The sequence below is a fragment of the Eretmochelys imbricata genome, chromosome 2 (genome assembly GCF_965152235.1).
Source record: "Eretmochelys imbricata isolate rEreImb1 chromosome 2, rEreImb1.hap1, whole genome shotgun sequence".
Lineage (NCBI taxonomy): Eukaryota > Metazoa > Chordata > Testudines > Cheloniidae > Eretmochelys > Eretmochelys imbricata.
Genome location: NC_135573.1, coordinates 88,700,577 through 88,718,597, shown reverse-complemented (window position 1 = coordinate 88,718,597; position 18,021 = coordinate 88,700,577). Strand labels below are relative to the sequence as shown.

At 40.2% G+C, this 18,021-nt stretch overlaps 1 protein-coding gene across 5 annotated transcripts in view; it reads right to left on the bottom strand.

The window, feature by feature from the left end:
* Positions 1 to 18,021, bottom strand: part of RALBP1 (ralA binding protein 1) — a 68,278-nt gene that overhangs the window by 10,491 nt on the left and 39,766 nt on the right. For all 5 annotated transcript variants that reach the window (XM_077810443.1, XM_077810442.1, XM_077810440.1 and 2 more), the window contains 4 exons: positions 11,579 to 12,037; positions 7,193 to 7,542; positions 4,717 to 4,878; positions 643 to 774 (listed from right to left, as the gene is read on the bottom strand). In XM_077810443.1, the coding sequence (XP_077666569.1) occupies positions 643 to 774; positions 4,717 to 4,878; positions 7,193 to 7,542; positions 11,579 to 12,037 (1,103 nt within the window). The remainder of the gene's footprint in view (positions 1 to 642; positions 775 to 4,716; positions 4,879 to 7,192; positions 7,543 to 11,578; positions 12,038 to 18,021) is intronic.

Here is an 18,021-nt window from a genome sequence, read left to right as displayed (position 1 = left end):
ATTCAGTGAAATGGGAAAATTCAAGCTCTTTCCTACTGAACGGCTGTGAGCATTTAGAACTGCAATTTTAAATGGACGTCCTTTTGAAACAAATGGACCAGTAGGACTCAGGCACTTATGTGGTATGTTGACATAAGCAAAGTAATTAACTGCTCACCTATTCCTCTAAAAATCCATTTCTGTTCTCACATTTAAGAAAACTCTCATCCTTTTGGAACCCTGAATATAGCAAACCTTTTAATTATCTACTCAGTCCTGCCAGATGCTTGCATTACACAGCAACTTCAATGTTTAGAAAATCCTCCATTTGCCTTTTTTAGTACTTACAAGCTAAGAACAAGATCAAACAGACAGGATATGCAACAAGAAAATCAAACCAAAATCCCATCACAACATTTACCCTTTCTAAATGCGAATCAAACACATCTTAACCCTCTCTTAGAACACCTCCAGCACATTGCAATGAGAGGTCCTGAAGATGAGTTAGTTTCATGTTCAAAACAAAACAAAACCTGTGCATGTCACTGAAGCTATTATAACAGGAAATTTCAAGACCACTTTGAACAGGGTCAAAAATATTCTCACAGCAATTACAATCTGTGAATTTGAAAGGTTTGGCAATGAACAGATAAAATGACCCACCTGTCTTTTAGCTTCTCTTAGTTTCCGTTTGAGGGCTGTTAAAATTCTTTGTACCTCCCATAATCTCTCTTCTTTGGATAAGTCTTTTATCCCCGCCTGCAAGTCTCGATGTAAACAGTTCAAAAGGAACTCCTAGAATAACACCAAAAGCATCATATTCACCACTCAGTGCTATACAACTACATTCTAATAATACACAATACCACCACCACTACCAAGCTCTTATACAGTGCATTTCATCAGTAGGCCTCAAAGTGCTTTACAAAAAGAGGTCAATACATTATCCCCATTTTACAGAAAGGGAAACGGAAAAATACCACAATCTCTTGTAGACACAAGAACCTGGACTGCAAGTAGGGAACTCACTGGTTTCCTTCTAGAGGGGAAAAAAGCTTAATTTCCATTGCTCTCATAACAACCTTCTTTTTGGTTGTGTAAAGCACTCATGGCTAAACAGACATCACCCTACTTCTTCCTTGTCGGATGTTAGATTTAGCTTTTCTTCCACGGATATGATTGTTCCACTGATTCTCTCCTCCACCGTTGACTCTTCTGCCCATCTCCCATCACAAGGTTTGCCCTGCCAATCCCCACCTTTGGGCCACCCCAACCAGCCTCTTCCTCCAATCCTGCTCTCATTCTGTGGAGTGTCTCTGGCACAAATCCCATGACTCGGCCAATTTTTTCTATTACAGATTCATTCGCTCCTCTTTCAGTTCTGTCATCTTCCTAGCTAAAACTACTCTACTTCTCCAATTTAATTAATTCCATGTCCTCAATCCCAGCTGCCTTTTCATCAACTTTGACTTGCTCTTTAAACCCTCCACTTTCCTCTCCACACAGGATCTGGCCAGTTACTTCCAAGAGAAAACTGACAAAAAAAGACAAGACCTTTCCCCCTCCCCTACAACCCTCTCCTCCTCCGCCTCTCTTGTCACAGACGCAGAAGTTTCTTGTTTGCACTTCTCCTCTAAACCTTCCACTTCCCAGTGACCCTATTACATTTCCTGATCTCCCTTGCACACACTCTGACCCCTTCCCTTACTCTTCTCCTTAATCTCTCTTCCCCCTCTGGCTCTTTCCTCTCACAATATGATCATGCTTTAGTCTTTCAAATCTAAAAACCTGACCCTTGACCCGAGCTGCCTCTCCAACTACAGCCCCGTCTTCCTTTCATCTTTAAGTTCACTGAACATGCTGTTTTCATTCTCTGTTTGGAGTTCTTCTCCTCCAATTCCATTCTGGACCCTCTCCAATCTGGATTCCTCTTCTTGCATTCCAAAATCATTCTTGCCAAAGGTCAGAACTAGTACTCCATCCGTACCTTCCTTCACCTGTCAGCGACCTTTGACACTGTTGACCACGCTCCTCTTCTTGAAATCTTGTCCTCCACCTTGGCTTCCAAGATTGTCTTCTTGTGGTTCTCCCATCTCTCTAATTGCTCCTTCAGTGTGTCCTTCAAAGGATCCTCCTCATCCACCCTCCAACTTTCTATGGGGATTCCACAGGGCTCTGTCCTTGGTCCCATTCTCTTCTCCTTTTCCACCTTATTTCTGAGTAATCTCCTCCACAAGCACAAATTCAACTACTATCTCTCTGCACATGACTCTCAGATCTTCCTCTCTACTCCACACCTTTCATCTTCTGTACAAACTAAAATCTTGCCCTGTCATTCCGACATTTCCTTGGGGATCTCAAGCTCTCAGCTCAAGCTCCACAAGGCTAGAAAACATTATTCTTGATTTCCCCGCCCTCCAATCCCTCTCCCTACCTTCTTTCTTAGTGGACAATGCTACCATCCTGTTTGTCACTGACCCATAACCTGGCCATCATACTTGACTAACAACTCTACATAGGTCCCCACTTCCAGTCTATATCTAAATCTTCCGATTGTTTCTGTGTAATATCTATAAACGTATGGACTTTCCTATTCATCCACACAACTGAAACTCATCGAGGCTCGCATCATCTTGCATCTCAATTACTGCAACATCCTTTCCTTTAGCTTTGACAAATGCAATCTTGCCCTGCTCCTATCCATTCAGAATGCTGTTGCAAAGATCATTTTCTGAGCTTGTTGCTTTGGCCAGGTCACATTCTCTCTTTGTATCCCTCCCCTGGCTCCTCCCTTCCCCATCACATCAAACATACCCTACTTGTCTTCACTTTCAAGACCTTTTACGGCTATTCTCTCTATCCTACCTATTGTCTCTCATTCACTACTGAGATGTTGATGCCTGCCTACAGTCAGCAAATGATACCATTCTTCATTGCCTTCTTATTAAATTTTCAAACAAGCACCTTCTTGCTTTTGTCTGTACTGCCCCTATTGTTTGGGAGGAGCTCCCTGAAAACATCCACAAAATTTCTTCATTACCAGCCTTCAAATCCTTGGTTAAAACTCTTCTTTTCTGAGATGCCTGCAAAACACTTGGCAACAGTTAGGTTACTAGTGTGCTGAGATCACTACCTACCATGCTAACCACATTGTCTCATTCTGTCCTTGTATTCCCCCATCTATCTGTATCCATCTGTTGTGTCTTGTCTTATAGATAGACTGTAAACTCTTTGGGGGAGGAACCATCTTTTTGGTCTGGATTTGTACAGCCCTTAGCACCTGGTGCTTAACTAGGGCTCCTAGGTGCTACAGTAATACAAATAATAAATTATTTACATGGGGCTGCTTTCCCTCATCACCTCAAATTACAGTTCCTTTAATTATAAATAGCAGAATCAAGTTAGGGAAAGTTGCGATTTCAAGTTTATCCTTAGTGCTAATTTTCAATAATAAAGGCTGCACGCCAAGAATGCACCAACACAGAAAATTATGTAAGACACATGGAAGCAGAGACAGACGTCAAAATGCACAAATCTTTATACACAGAGGAAAGTCCATTCAAAAGACTTATAAAATAAGATACCCTTTCCTTCCCCTTATCTAAACTTACTACTATCACAAAAGATCTTTTCTGGAGGTCTTAAGGAATGATATGGGAAAACCACCAGCATTAGCATGGGTAGTACATGTTAGAAGTTACATTAACATTGAACTGCAACTTGTCCAGAAGAAAATTCAAATAGTTCTAGCTCCTTTTTCCATTCTCCTTCCTCGATTCAGTGGGTTATTAGTGTCCCTCTTCTCCCATACTCATGGAAGGCACCTCTGTTTAGCTAGCTCTTCAGCCCTGAACTGAATTCCAGAGAGCTGAACCCATTCCAAAAGACACTTATAACCAATATCTATTTTCCCAGAAATCCTGGCCCTTATCTTCTATTTCAGAAGTGTAGTGTGCAGCACATGTTAGGAGAAGGACTGGAAACTTGCCCTTCGAGCGCTAACACCCCAATCCAGAGCAGTCTGAAGTCTGCTGTATTTTAGACCAACTGCTGCAGCTCCTAGGCAATGTTATAGCAGTTGGAGTCACCAGTACATAGGGATGCCTCAGCTCCTGCTCATGCACTGAAAACCAGGTGGTGTAAGAGGTGCTGCAGCAGTTCTGCATCACTCATGGATTTCCATAGGCAAGGCGAAATCTTCCAGTAACCTGGCAAACCAGTTCTAGGAGACTGCTGAGGCAGCACAAAGCAACCCCAATGCACCAGAGAAGCAGTCCCTGCGAAAAGTCACCTTTCCAGTTCCACAAGTTTGGAACTCTGTATCACATCCCCTATTACCACATTTTGTTGGCCTGTTAGTAATGAACTTCAGACACATTTAAATAACTCCTCGAGCATGCTATTAAGGGATATTACACAAACCACTTACCTGCAAAACATTGTCCCCATTATCCCCATACATCAAGAAAATCCTTGAATAGCTCACAAGGTGATTAGTACAAGACTTGGTTTTTCGATACGCCTCTACAGAAGTACAACATATCTTCCCCCAAATACAATGGTAACATTAACAAAATACCAACTACTTAGCCACATTACTGAGTTTACAGCAAACTGTTACAGCACATGGGAATTTAAAAGTCATCACTACTGTCTATGAGATCTCCTTCCATCAGGTCTCAGCTGCCTGAACAAGAACATAATCTTCAGGCCAGACACACTGAGGTAAAGACAAACCTGTCGTCTGATTTCCTCTTTAATGTTTTCCTGTGTTTCTGGCAGTGCTGGCATCGTTGCCATATTAGACCAGCGAAGGGGTTTTGTCACCTGCTTTAGAGTCACATTTCCAAAGAACTCTTGGACGTGTGTAAAAAATACATACAGGACACGGTTGCTGATCTGGGAAGAAATGACAGTGAAAATACTACTTCAGAAAGTGATTTTTTAACACAATGTCCTTTATTATCAATGGTACGTTTGCCCTACATTGTATCTTACCGGACAAAGGATGTAAGCTTTTTTCCATCTTTGGGATATAGCTACAACTCTGTTCAGACAAGCTAATCAATACTACTTCTAGAAGATTCAAGGGTTAGTTTAAAATAAAATTATGTCTGAAATTCATGATCTGCTGCGAGCCTGAAGGAAGCGTGACCACGCTGTATTCACTTTGTGGTCTCTCATCACTGTACCCTCTGGTGACCATGACACATTCTATTTCCAAGCTAAAAGTTGTTGGCTTGCAATAATTAGCTTTACAAATGGTAGACACAGAAATTTGCTAGTGTCTTGTTAGGCCTTTCTCCATACACAAAAATGTGAAGTCAGTGCTAGTGACAGACAAGAGAGACCTTACAAGAACTGTACTGCACCAGTTATGTTTTTTCCCTTTTATCCACCAAGCTGATTTTTCTCTCTAGCTTACTGCAAAATGAGAATGATCATTTGTCATTACATCTGTGCTTAACAGACTTAGTGACTCCTTTATAGTAGACTATATTACCTCATTCAATTGCTACTGTTTTTAGATATCAGTGGGTATGAAAAACTCAAAACCTTAAAAATCTGGAGTAAGCCAGGAACATCAGGAAACTGAGGGCAAATCTACCCTTAAAACGCTGCATCAGCGCAGCCGCACCAATGTAGCTGTGCCTCTGTAGCGCTTAAGTGAAGATGCGCCTGCACCAACAGGAGAACTTGTCCCGTAGGTGTAGTTAATGTACCTCTCTGAGAGGCAGTAGCTATGCCAATGGGAGAAGCTCTCCCACCGACATAGTGCTGTCTACATGGAGGGTTATGTCTTTCAGGGGTCTGGATTGTTCACACCCCTGAGCAAAGTAGTTACACCGATATCAGTCTGTAGTGTAGACTGGCCTAACTCTGAGACTAAAGGGTTAATGAGAACACATTTTATAACTCTACTAGACCACATAGCCTGCATAGAATGCAAACATCATGTTTGCTAAAATGCTCAGAATGATACCCCCCCTTCCTTACAGATACAGACTTCAGCTAAACTAGTATTTACAGTTTTAAAGGATAATCCATTAACAGACTCTGTACAGGGCTGCAAGTAATGTCTACCATATTGTGAAATGTTAAAAAAAAAAAAAATAAGGGAATCATTGAGTTATGCCTACTGAATAACTATTTGCTCTATTTCTCCCCAATATTTCAAGAGATTTAAAATATACTTTAACACATCTCAAATACTTTAAACAGGGGGAAAAAAGCTGGCCAGAAAATGTTTTTGAAAGAGCTGCGTTATGTTCATTGCCTTGAGACTAGATTTGTTTTGATTTTGATTTGATCTATCAAATGGAAATTCACTACTTGTGTTGAAATAAGTGACAGTTCTGACACCAATGTTATGTTATTGCCTAAATCTATTTAAGCAACAAGACATGACAAGACATGAGTTACGCTGCATTAATTTCATGCCTATTCTGTTAGAGAGGAGGACAGGACAGCGTAGCTGCCACAGCAAAGTATCAGTGAGTAAAACCCAACCCTCTTGCCTTATTGAGGGCCTTACTGAGATTATAAAATCATGAAGTAAGATTTTAAAAAACCCCCAATCACAAAGTGCGTTATGCAGCAAAACTCCAATTCTAAACGGTGACTAATTTAAAATATATAAAGTATAATTAGAAATTAAGCTGTAATCCAGTTATTGCTCAAAACTCTTACTAGGTCCATTTGATTTCTTCTGATAATATGTTAATTGATACTTAGCCAATATACCCAAATAATTATTTCAGGAGGAAAATCTGTGTTTACAGAACTGGATTGACTGGCCTGATATTATAAGCAATAATACAATATTGTTCAATGATAAATCATTAAACCACCAACTTTAACAAATTCTAATGAAGTGTGTGTGCAACTATAGGTGTCAAAGGTTTCCACTCCTCCTCTCTCACTGCACACTGTTAGCTTACTTGTAAAACTAGTCATACAGCAGTGTTTATAACGCTTACATTATTTAACTATAATTAAAGGCCAAATATGTTCATCTGGATTTCAGACCAGCCCACATTAGGAATAAGTAAAACCAAAATATGAAGTCCTGAAGAATACATGAAGAGAAGTTATTATTCAACTACACTATAACATTTATAGTTTGTGTGTACAATTCTAAGAGGAGGACGTTTAAAGAATCTCTTGCTAGGACTGCAATACAGCTCACATACTTGTTGGGTTGTGCATGTACCTGAACAGTAGGGCTGAGCACTATAGAAATGTTCTGGATGTTCATTTTTGTTTCTAGTTCCTTTGCGATAACATGGTCCATGTGCACAATCAACCAAGATATTAAGAGATGGTTACACTCTGGCAACTCCTTTAGCAAGCGTTGGCACTCCTGAACTTTTTCCCCCTCTGTGCTCTTCCCGCAAGCCTCTTCGAAGCGGGGCATTAGCTCTTTGGTAAGCAAGTTTTCAGGCAGTTCTCGTAGATATTGTTTCAGCAAGCTGGCTATGGTATTCGGCTCATATTCCTCCAAGTTGGGAGATTCTTCTCGATCATAGGCTGCTTTTAGTTCATCCACCTTTGATTTTATTCCTTAAAATATTTAGATTGAAATTAAAGAGACCTTGAAAACAAGCACATCAACCATCTTTACATTTAGGGTATGTCTACACTGCCAATTAACATGTGAATTGTAGCACAGGTAGGCATACCCAATTCATCTAATTAGTGACAGTAACAACAGTAATGAAGATGTGGTGGCACAGGCTTCAGCACAGGCCCTAGTATAAGCCCCCAGGGACACTGGATACATACTCATATTGCTAGACCATGCCAGGGACCATTCTGCCATGTCTTCATTGCTACTGTTACCCATGCTAGCTAAATGAAAGCTGGCACGGGTATGCCTACCTGTGCTACAACTATTTACACGTTAATTTGCAGTGTAGACATAGCCTTAGATTTACAGGTTTTCTTTTATCTGCCCCTCCTTATTAACACACACACACACTTTTCCTTTTTAGATCCTTTTTTTTCGTCTCTCCCTACCAAGAATGAAGTTAATTCAGAAAAACCTCTCAAGGTGACCTGTATGTTACAAAATAAAACCAAGACCAGTACGGTTTTGTGCTCAGTGCCTCTAAAAGCAAGACTAAGAAGGAAATTCATGCACATAAGATAGTGTATATGTTTTGTTTTAGGTCTCCTGAAGTCAAAAAACTGGCTCCTGCTCTGATGTGAAAAGGCTGTGTAGCTGAAGCACAGTGGCAGCCTGACAGCATGAGCATACGTGTGTGTGGAGGGGTTAAACACGTAAGAGACACTGCTTTACCATATTGGTATGATTTTATAAAGTTTAAATATTTGTGTATACCAAAAGACCCACTGCTAAACCACACTATATAGTAAAGCAATGGCACCTACCTGAACCCCACCCCCAAGTAAGTTGCCTGCATGCTGTACCAGGGTTTCATGATCATAGAAATGGATGCAATGTCAGATCAATGTGGGAGCCAAAGCACCTAAAATAAGGGGAAAAGTTTAAGATCACTTGTGTATTTAAACTCTCAGTTGGCATTCAGCATGTATCCCTAAAATGAGTAGTTTTATTAAAAAATACTTGCAATTAACTTTTAATATTACAGAATAATCTCTAAGCAACAGCCCCCCACAAAGCCAGAGACCTCCTTTAAAAAAAACCAACAACTCTTGTTTGCCAATTTCCAATCAGTCATCCCTCCTGGGAGGTGTGATATTTAAAACTCTCGGTTCGGGGCACTAACTGTGTCAAAGTGTGTATTTATTGTATGACTGGAAAAAAATATCCAATATCTCAGTAGCATTTTGATCCCCAAAACCAGGAGAATCTGTGTCAGTTTATGGGAGGGCTTTGATACAGTTTTCTGCAGATATGTGGATGGATAAAAATTGATTATTTTTGTTTTAAATAAAAAACCCACCTGATTTTATATAAAAAAACAAAACAAAAATAGATTTTGGTTTAAAAAATTTGTTTTTTACTTAGATTTTTTTCATTTAAATTAAATACAGGCTAATTTTTTTAAACTAAACCTATTTAAAATTAAATTTGAAATTAGCAATCTATATTAAGGCCTAACCATTTTAAAATCTATTAAAATAATTTAAATTAAGTACAAAAATAATATTAAGCAGTACGTTTGCTGACAAGTTTTACAGAAGGTCAAACCACTGAACTGGCTGAGTACCTGGAACCAGAGTTTACTAAACCAGCATTTGATAGTAGTAGTAGTCTCTTCTGCAGGAGCAAAGAAAATATTTTCTTCATTTCAGTTTATTCAACTAGTTCCGTTCAATGACTTGTTCGTTCAAAGTTAAGAACCAATCGGGAACTGAAAAAGCAGGGAAGCTGGTTTTCCTTTTCCAATCTATGAATAAAAACCTGGGACTAAGAGGGTAAGATCTACTAGTTCTAAAATCTAGAAGGACATGGTGACCAGAAACAATCAGTTCAATTCACTAAATACAGATAATACTTAGTCTGGTAAATTAGTTTTAAATGCAAAACATGTTTTGATAAACTTTTTTTTGCTTCTGTATTGATCACATTTAAGGTAGCTTTATTTATTAAAATGCTGTTTGTGAATTTTTAATTGAATTTTCATACATATAGAGTGTGACAAATACGTTAAAAAATAACCCTGAATGAATTTCCATTCTTATAAAGCTTGACACAAATCATAAGTAAAAAATTAATCATCTAATAAATAAAAAATGCATCATTTGCTGTTTTTAACCACAGCAAAATATAATAAGGAAGAATTTGAATAAATATAAATTAAGTTATATAACTGCTTAAATAAATGTGCATAATATAGTGTATCCTCCTGGTTAGCAAAAATGAGCACCAAGTTTAAGGCTATATTCACTTGTAAATCAACAAGTTTTAATTGTTACTAGCCAATGAGAATCAACCTTTCTTTAGGAAGATAATTAAAAATTACAAATGCAAACCACAATTAAAACCGATTTATCAAAACAAGATTTCCTGTGTACTGATTTAAATCATGATTAATATTGATTATTTAATTCAGTTCACCCTGCAGAAATGTACAGAGGAATCTAAAACTGAGAATTTTGGTATGGTTATAAGGTAAGCGTGGTGGGTTAAATGTGTTTCCCACCAAAAGACCCAGAACTGGACAGCATATTGTGAATAAAGAAAAGGCTATCCAAGGAAAATGAAGATCATCCTAGGCACAGAATTTCCAGACTTCAAATTATGAGGAACTGTTTTTGCTGTTATGCCCTAGCCTCAAATACAGTATAGGGTGAAATCATATGCAACTGCGTAAACTAATACATCTGCATAGTAAAGGAATGAGGAATCTGATTCAACTAATAAGCTTAATTTGAACTCTCTTTCACAAGAGAGGAGGGGGATGCTGCACAAGAGACTGCCGAGAGAGCTCAAAAATAGGTCACAGAACAAAACCCCACACCATGTTATATTTCCGCAGGACATTGTGATCACTTGAATGCTCTGAAATACAAGGTCTGAGAAACAGTTTTGACTATTGCCTTATCTTTGCATCCCCAACAAATTCCATGCACATCAATTGAACACAGGTATCTTAATAAAGCCTTTAAAATTACTCCCCTGTGCTATTTTATAGATTTAGATAATACATATTTTACTTGCTCTAAATGCTTTTTCTTATTTTCTGTCCTTTTTTGTTCTACAGCTCAGATACTTGGAATATTTGCACGATTCATATTGCAGGTGGCTTTCACAAATCAAATATATCTGTATATTTAAATAATGACTAAAATCATTGGTACTTGTATGTAGATCAATGTTATACAACTAAGGCTGCTAATTATCTTGGTGTTACTACCAGTGTGTTTCTTCAAATCCAAGCTGAAATTCTCAACTGCTGTTCTACATTACTAGTGGATTTACTGAAAGAAAAAAAGAAAGGTTTTGTATATATAAGTTCGTTTTGGAAGAAAATTAGAATGAAAGTGGATGGGGAAAGCAAAGTCAGGAGTAACCTATTTATTACTTCAACTCCCTACCAAATTTCCATTTTCATTAGCTAGAACTGTATCTTATTTCTAATAAAGGAGTAATACACTCAAAATAACCGCAAGCGCTGATCAAAACGTTTTAGCAGCTATGGCTTGACTCCAAAGTATGTTATGCTACATACCTAGTTTCCACCCCATCTAAAAGACCAAACCATATACCTTTTTGTTGCTACCTTCAGCAAGTGGGTGACCATGCTATGGAAACATTGGAGAAGGAGAGGTTCAATACTGAACACCTGTGCATCTGATAAACCTTTCCCTTCCCTTACACCATGAGACTGGTTTTGTAACTTATCCATCTCCTACTCCACAGGCTAAGAACGTAGAATTTTTTTCTCTACCATCGCGTAAGCTATCTTTCAGGAATTTCAAATCCATAGCTTGGTTTACAATTACATAGTTAATTTCACTGAAATTGCAGTCTTTTATGAAATTAAATTAATAAAACTATACATGTGGAGTGGATGTGTAGAGAAAAGCAAAGTACTATATTCATGGTTTTTTTTGGACAAATAAAGGTAAAGCCTTGAAAATCTGCACTTAGATGCGCCCAGTATACCTGAAACTCTGTAGATGCCTTCACATTTCATGCCATACTTCTCTATGTAATCTATACATTCACGGAAAACTGCTGGCAGGCGAATGCCATCGTACATCATGGTCCTGTCTGCTGCATCAGCCAAAGGAATCCCAAACACCGGCCTAAGACTTGGAACATCCATCTGAGGTACCTCTGGCTCTGGAGTTGGCTTTTTCTTTTTTTTCTTCTCCTTCCACTGTTTTACAACGTCTGCTGCTGTTAAGTCTTTTGACTTCTTCTCTTTATGTTTTTCTTCCTTGTGTTTGTCATCTTTATGTTTTTCATCTTTGGGTTTTTCTTTTACTTTAAAATCCTTTTCTTTCTTTTTGGAAAAGCTGGGTTTCTTGAAAACATGAATTCCTTTGGACCGCTTCAACTTGGAAGGACTTTCAGCTTCATCACCAGAGCTGTCCTCTTGGAAGGCAGCATAACCTTCCGCTATTGGGAGAAAGAAGAGAAAGCGAGTGGCAGAAAGTTATCACCTGCTTTAATTTATTTTAAAAAAAAAGTCTAGAAGGAGAAAAAAAAGGGGTAAAGGGTAATATTGAAAGAGACACGGTACCTGCCTACAACTAAAAAAGATCCATTTTTCTTTTTACAGCGTTAAGTAGGGCAATTATTAAATCAGCGTTTCACAGTTATGTCCAATATGAACTCATCTCATGAATCACCTAAACATTTGGTATTTTAAATACTTACTCAGTATGACAATGTCCATCTTACGTGCTATTTGTCCACTTAATAGTCAAGGAAATGCAAAATAAAACAACTGTCTGGCAACTTCTATGTTCCTGTAATCAATAGTATAAAAGTTGCTGTTATGAAAAATCATCTGCTACACAAGTACAGCTTTAATAAATGACTATGCAAAGGGTGGAGTCACTTAATTGCTCACTCCCTTTCTGAAAACATTAAGAATCTTCTTAGGAGGAGTGTGAAATTATTACATTTTAGCCTCAGATCAAAATATCATTAAAAAGGGGGGAAACTTACTTTTTCATTAGATAAGTAAAGTTGTTCCAACTGTACTGACATATTACCTATTACTGCAGTTCTACATTTGCCTTATGTAGCCTGTGAGAGACTGCAACTCCAAAGTCACAGCCTAACACCACCACACTTCAGCTGCAAAATACAAGGTACTGTCTCTGAAATATATGCACAAGAGTTTTTATAAGCTACACCTCTGCAGCTAGCCCTGCCTATCCTCTAGGCAAGAACAGGAAAATCTTTAAAGGTGGATTGGAAGGGTTTCTTTAAGCCACCTAATTATAGGTTTACATGCTCAATACTCCAAAGAGCTAAAGTAAACAAGAAATGGGTTCAACAAAGCAGAGATTTTACATGCAATATGTAGTTTTTAGGTTCCATTAAAGCTGTGGATAATCAGCTCTATCTCGGATGTGATATTCCTGAATGAGGTTTTCCTGATATTGTTCCATTAGTCAAAAACTCCTGGAACATGAAACTGGCCTATTATTTGCATGAGGGAAGGACAGAGTTAAGTCAAGCACCACTTCTTAATGCACATGGTTTTAGATTTTTATTTATTTATTTTTTTTTACACTACTTGGCTTGCAAGATCCTCAGAGCAGGCACCGTGCGTGACGTTGTATGCTTGCATCTACAGGGCTAAGATGGATTTAAACCACCTTGTGCCCTTCTGATCCTGGGCTGCTCCAAGGGCTAGAGGGGCCCCAGCATAATTTAGACAGGCTTGATGGCAGGTTCCCTAAGCTGCTCTATAGACAACATAGATTTTGCAAAGTTTTTATATTAAAATCCCCAAAATGTAATCGGTATAAAATATTTTAAATACACAGAACTGAGGTATACTAAATAAACTGAAATTACTTGACCAGCACACCCTCCTTTAACTCCCTCAAAAATACTCCAAGCTCCATGTTCCAGGGGGATTAACTGGCTAATGTAGAAGCATCAGCACAGTGCATGCTGGTGAAAGTGGTGTGCCCTGGCTTCAAGGGATCAAACAAAGTCATATGTTAAATCAAGCAAGTTAAACCCATTCTGTGAAGAGGGCCAAATTTCATATTTTCATTTGGCTGTGTGTGTGTCAAGTCTCCAAGTTCAGGAACATATACTACCCATGAACCACAGAAGAAATCCCATTGATAACCATGGGAGGTTTGCAGATCTCTCCAGGATAAAACGTAGTCCATAAGTAGTAGCTAAACTTTAGTTAATAGGATTACTTTATCACATTCACCATTACTCAAAGAGTGGTTCTGGACACTTTTAGGACAACCACTATTTCTATCCTTTAATCCCTTGGATATATGATTAACCCAATTTGTGTACAGAGTTGCATAATTGTGCAATCCAGGCTAAATCTGACTCATACAGTGTAGTTTATAGGCTTAAATTATAATACTGAGATGAGTGGAGACAGTTAACATATCTTAGAGCCAATGTTTCAGTTTTTCTGCAGTCTCAGGAAAACAGTTCTTTGTTGGTTATACTCTCTTCATGTCTAGAAGGCTCTCTGTACAACAAGAGCTAAGAGTCCATTTTATTTCTTTGAAGTTAAATCTTGCATTCTATCACAGGGAGCCAGATATATATGTTAAATGGGTCAGGTGTTTGACCCAACAAATATTTTAAATAATTTATTAGTTGACCAGCCCTCTAATTTTAGCTCTTTGGAGCATTCTGCATGTGTCTCTACAATTAATTTATTTAAAAATATGTAGATCTGTTTTAAGTAAGCAAGAAGAGGTAGGATGAAAAACAAGTTTAGAACAGAAGGAAGTTATGAGTACACTGATCCTATGTGTGACCCTGACATGAATACACATAAATATCTGTACTTCTATATCTACATAAAAATGCATATTATATATATATATAAGGATGGAACAGAGATGCATGCATATTTAGCTTCTGTAATGGCTTTTTTCATTCCCCCTCTCCCTCCCCAATTTGTCTATTACTAGACTTGTGCCAAAATTTGGTAACGAACAAGTAGGTCACTCCATAATTATGTTATTTAATACATAAAGCCCTCTAGAGTGTAAGTTCACATTCAGGCTATTGCTCTCCCTTGGGTGTGGGAAGCACCAGAAGTTGAAGTAAGTGTTTTGCTTTATTTTCATTGTAAAGGATTTTATTAGTTTTAGAAGAGCAAAGCAGAACCTACATTCATAGCACAGTTTCTCCCAGCAAAGAAAGAATGTCACAAAGCAAAAGTACAAATCCACAAGTTCAGGCCTGGTCTACATTTAAAAATTAGATCAACCTAGCCACATTGCTCACAGCTGTGAAAAATGTGAGCCCTTGGCTCGATAGTTAGGTCAACTGAATCACTGGTGTAGACGCAGCTAGGTTGACAGAGAGATGGATTAACTCCACTGCTGAAAAAACACCTTCCATCTATGTTGCTACAGCGGCACAGCTGCGGCACCATGACTGTGGTACCATAATGTAGACGTGCCTTAGAAGAGATAATGAACATAAAGGGGTGATGCTGGCGGACCAGGTGCCAGCTCATGCCAAGGCCCCTATGCTTTACTGAACAATGTCAAATGGAGAGCTGGAAACCTGTTTGGCTCACCTGTGTGTTAGCACTGTTAAAATAGATGTTACATTTATAAGAATGTTTTTAGTGTTTAGACTTGATAAAATGCTTCTTGTGTGCTGCATTTACCGATCTCAAATATAACATCTGTATCCCATGGTTAAGGCTGCAAGTCTGTGACAGAGATCATGGATTCTGTGACCTCCGTGACTTTTGCAGCGGCTGGTGCTGACTCAGGGGCTGCCTGAGCCAGGCAGCCCCTGGACCAGCAATAGCAGTTTGGGTGTTGGGAGGGGGCACAGGGCTAGGGGCATGGGAGTGCGGGGGCACTTACCCCCCTTGGCGTGGGGGACTCCCCGGCTCCCAATGGCATGGCCCCCCCTATAGCTCCAAGGCAGCAGAGGGGGGTCCACCTCCACAGCTCCCATTGGCTGTGGTTCCTGGCCAATGGGAGCTGTGGCAGCTGGAGCCTGTGGCAGGAGCAGCGGAGCCCCTGCCCTGGCCCTCGCCACTAGGAGCTGCAGGGACACGGAGCCAGGTAGGAAGCTCCTGCCAGCCCTGCCAACCTTCCCCACCCCTCAGTACCTGTGGCAGTCCCGGGCCACCTCCCCCAGCACCCGCCGTGCTGTCGCCCAGGAAAAGTCATGGACGGGTCACGGGCCCATGAATTTTTGTTTACGACCCATGACTCGTCCATGACTTTTACTAAAAATACCCGTGACTAAAACGTAGCCTTACCCATGGTATAAAGCTATATTAAGTGTTTGCACTGTAACTGGGTAGCTCACCAAATAGGAAAGAGGCATTAATTAATGCAAAGTGCTGGTCCTCCACACAAGAAGGCCCACTGAAACCAAATGAGCCAACCATGAAAGGACAAAGACTTTGCTGATCCCCCCCCAACACACACACCCATGAAGAAGATACAGGCACAAAAACTTGTACATCAATTTGAACTCTAGGGGAAGGGTATGAAAGTCCCGGACTAGAAGGAACTCTATCACTATGCTGCTTGGTATTTGGGCAATATTTCTAAGCATAAGCAAGGGATCCCCAAGCTGCTTAGCTTGGGTTAGCTCTAAAGGACATGCAAATCTTGCATATTGCAGCAGCTTCTATTAGTCTTAAATTTCAAAAAGTATCTCATTTGTGTATGTTTGCTTACCTGCTTTAACTGTGTAAATAACTGTTTCTTTTCCCTAGTTAATAAATCTTTAGTTATTTTATTATAGGATTGGCTACAAGCGTTGTCTTTAGTGTGACATCTGAGGTACAACTGACCTGGAGTGACTGAACCTTTGGTACTGGGAATAATCTGAATATTTTTGGTGTAAGGTACCACCTATCACAAAGGTAAATTTGCTTGGGAGGCAAGATAGACCAAAGTACGCAAGGGGACTGGTGTGACTCCTTGTTACGGCTGTTATAGTGCTTGAGGAGTTCACAGTTGATACTGGTTGGTGAAATCTAATTATAGAACTCACAACCAATTTGAGGTTTGTGCCCTGCTTCTTAACAGTCTGCCCTGTGGTTGGTACTGTCAGTCGTGAGCCACTCTAGACAGCTTGACACAAGGTAAGAGAATCCTAGGGACTTTATATCTCACAAATCGGAAAACAGTATACAGAGCTCTTCTTCTAAGACATCAGTTCAAGACAACATTGGGTTGGCAGAAATCAAATGTTAGCTGAGCAAGATGAGTTGGTCTCATTCCAATTCTTAATGGACAAGTGTCCACCTCAAAAAAACCTATCATTATAATGTCCACCTCTGCTGACACTTCACAGAGAGATCAATGATTGAATAAGCTTGCAGAGAGAACTACTCTTTCATTGCTTCAAGAACTAAACTCAGGGTGGAATGGGGAAAGCTTCATCCTTGCCAACTGAAAAAAAAACAGTTACTTACTTGCTTGTAACTGTTGTTCTTCGAGCTGTGTTGTTCATGTCCATCCACATTAGGTATGCGCGCGCCGCGTGCACGAGAGTCGGAAAATTTTTCCTTTAGCGGCTCCCGTCAGGCCAGCGGGGCCCCTCCAAGTGGCACCACTGTGCTCTGCATATATACCCCTGCCAGCCCGACCCCCTCAAGTTCTTTCTTGCCGGCGACTCTGACAGAGGGGTAGGAGGGTGGGTCGTGGAATGGACGTGAACACCACATCTCGAAGAACAACAGTTACGAGAAAAGTCAGTAACCATTTTTTCTTCTTCAAGTGCTTGTTCACGTCCATTCCACATTGGGTGAATCACAAGTTTACCTCTGGAGGAGGGTAGGAGTCACGGAAAAACTGCTCGGAGGACCGCTCTGCCAACGGCCGCGTCCTCTCTGGCCTGCTGGTTGATTGCGTAGTGAGTTGTGAAGGTGTGCACTGAGGACCAGGTGGCTGCTCTGCAGATCTCCTGGATCGGGACCTATGACAGGAAAGCCGTGGAAGTCACCTGCACCCTGGTTGAGTGGGCCGGAACACCTGCGAACTCATAGCACGCCTGGATGCAGCTTGCTACCCAAGACGAAATCCGCTGCACCGACACCGGGAGGCCTTCGTCTTCTCAGCTACAGCCACAAACAGCTGCGCCGATTTGCGAAAGGGCTTGGGGCACTCCAAATAGAACACCAGCACTCGACGCACATCCAGGGTGTGCAAGCTGCAATGACTTGGATCCGTATGGGGTTTCGGGAAGAACACTGGCAGACAAACGTCCTGGTCCAGATGGAACTGGGAGACCACCTTAGGGAGAAACTTGGGGTGTGGCCGGAGCTGCACCTTGCCCTCGTGAAATACCGTATATGGTAGCTCAGACGTGAGGGCCCTCAGTTCGGACACCCTTCCGGCCAAGGTAATGGCAACCAGAAATGCCACCTTCCAGGAAAGGTGGAGGAGAGAAGA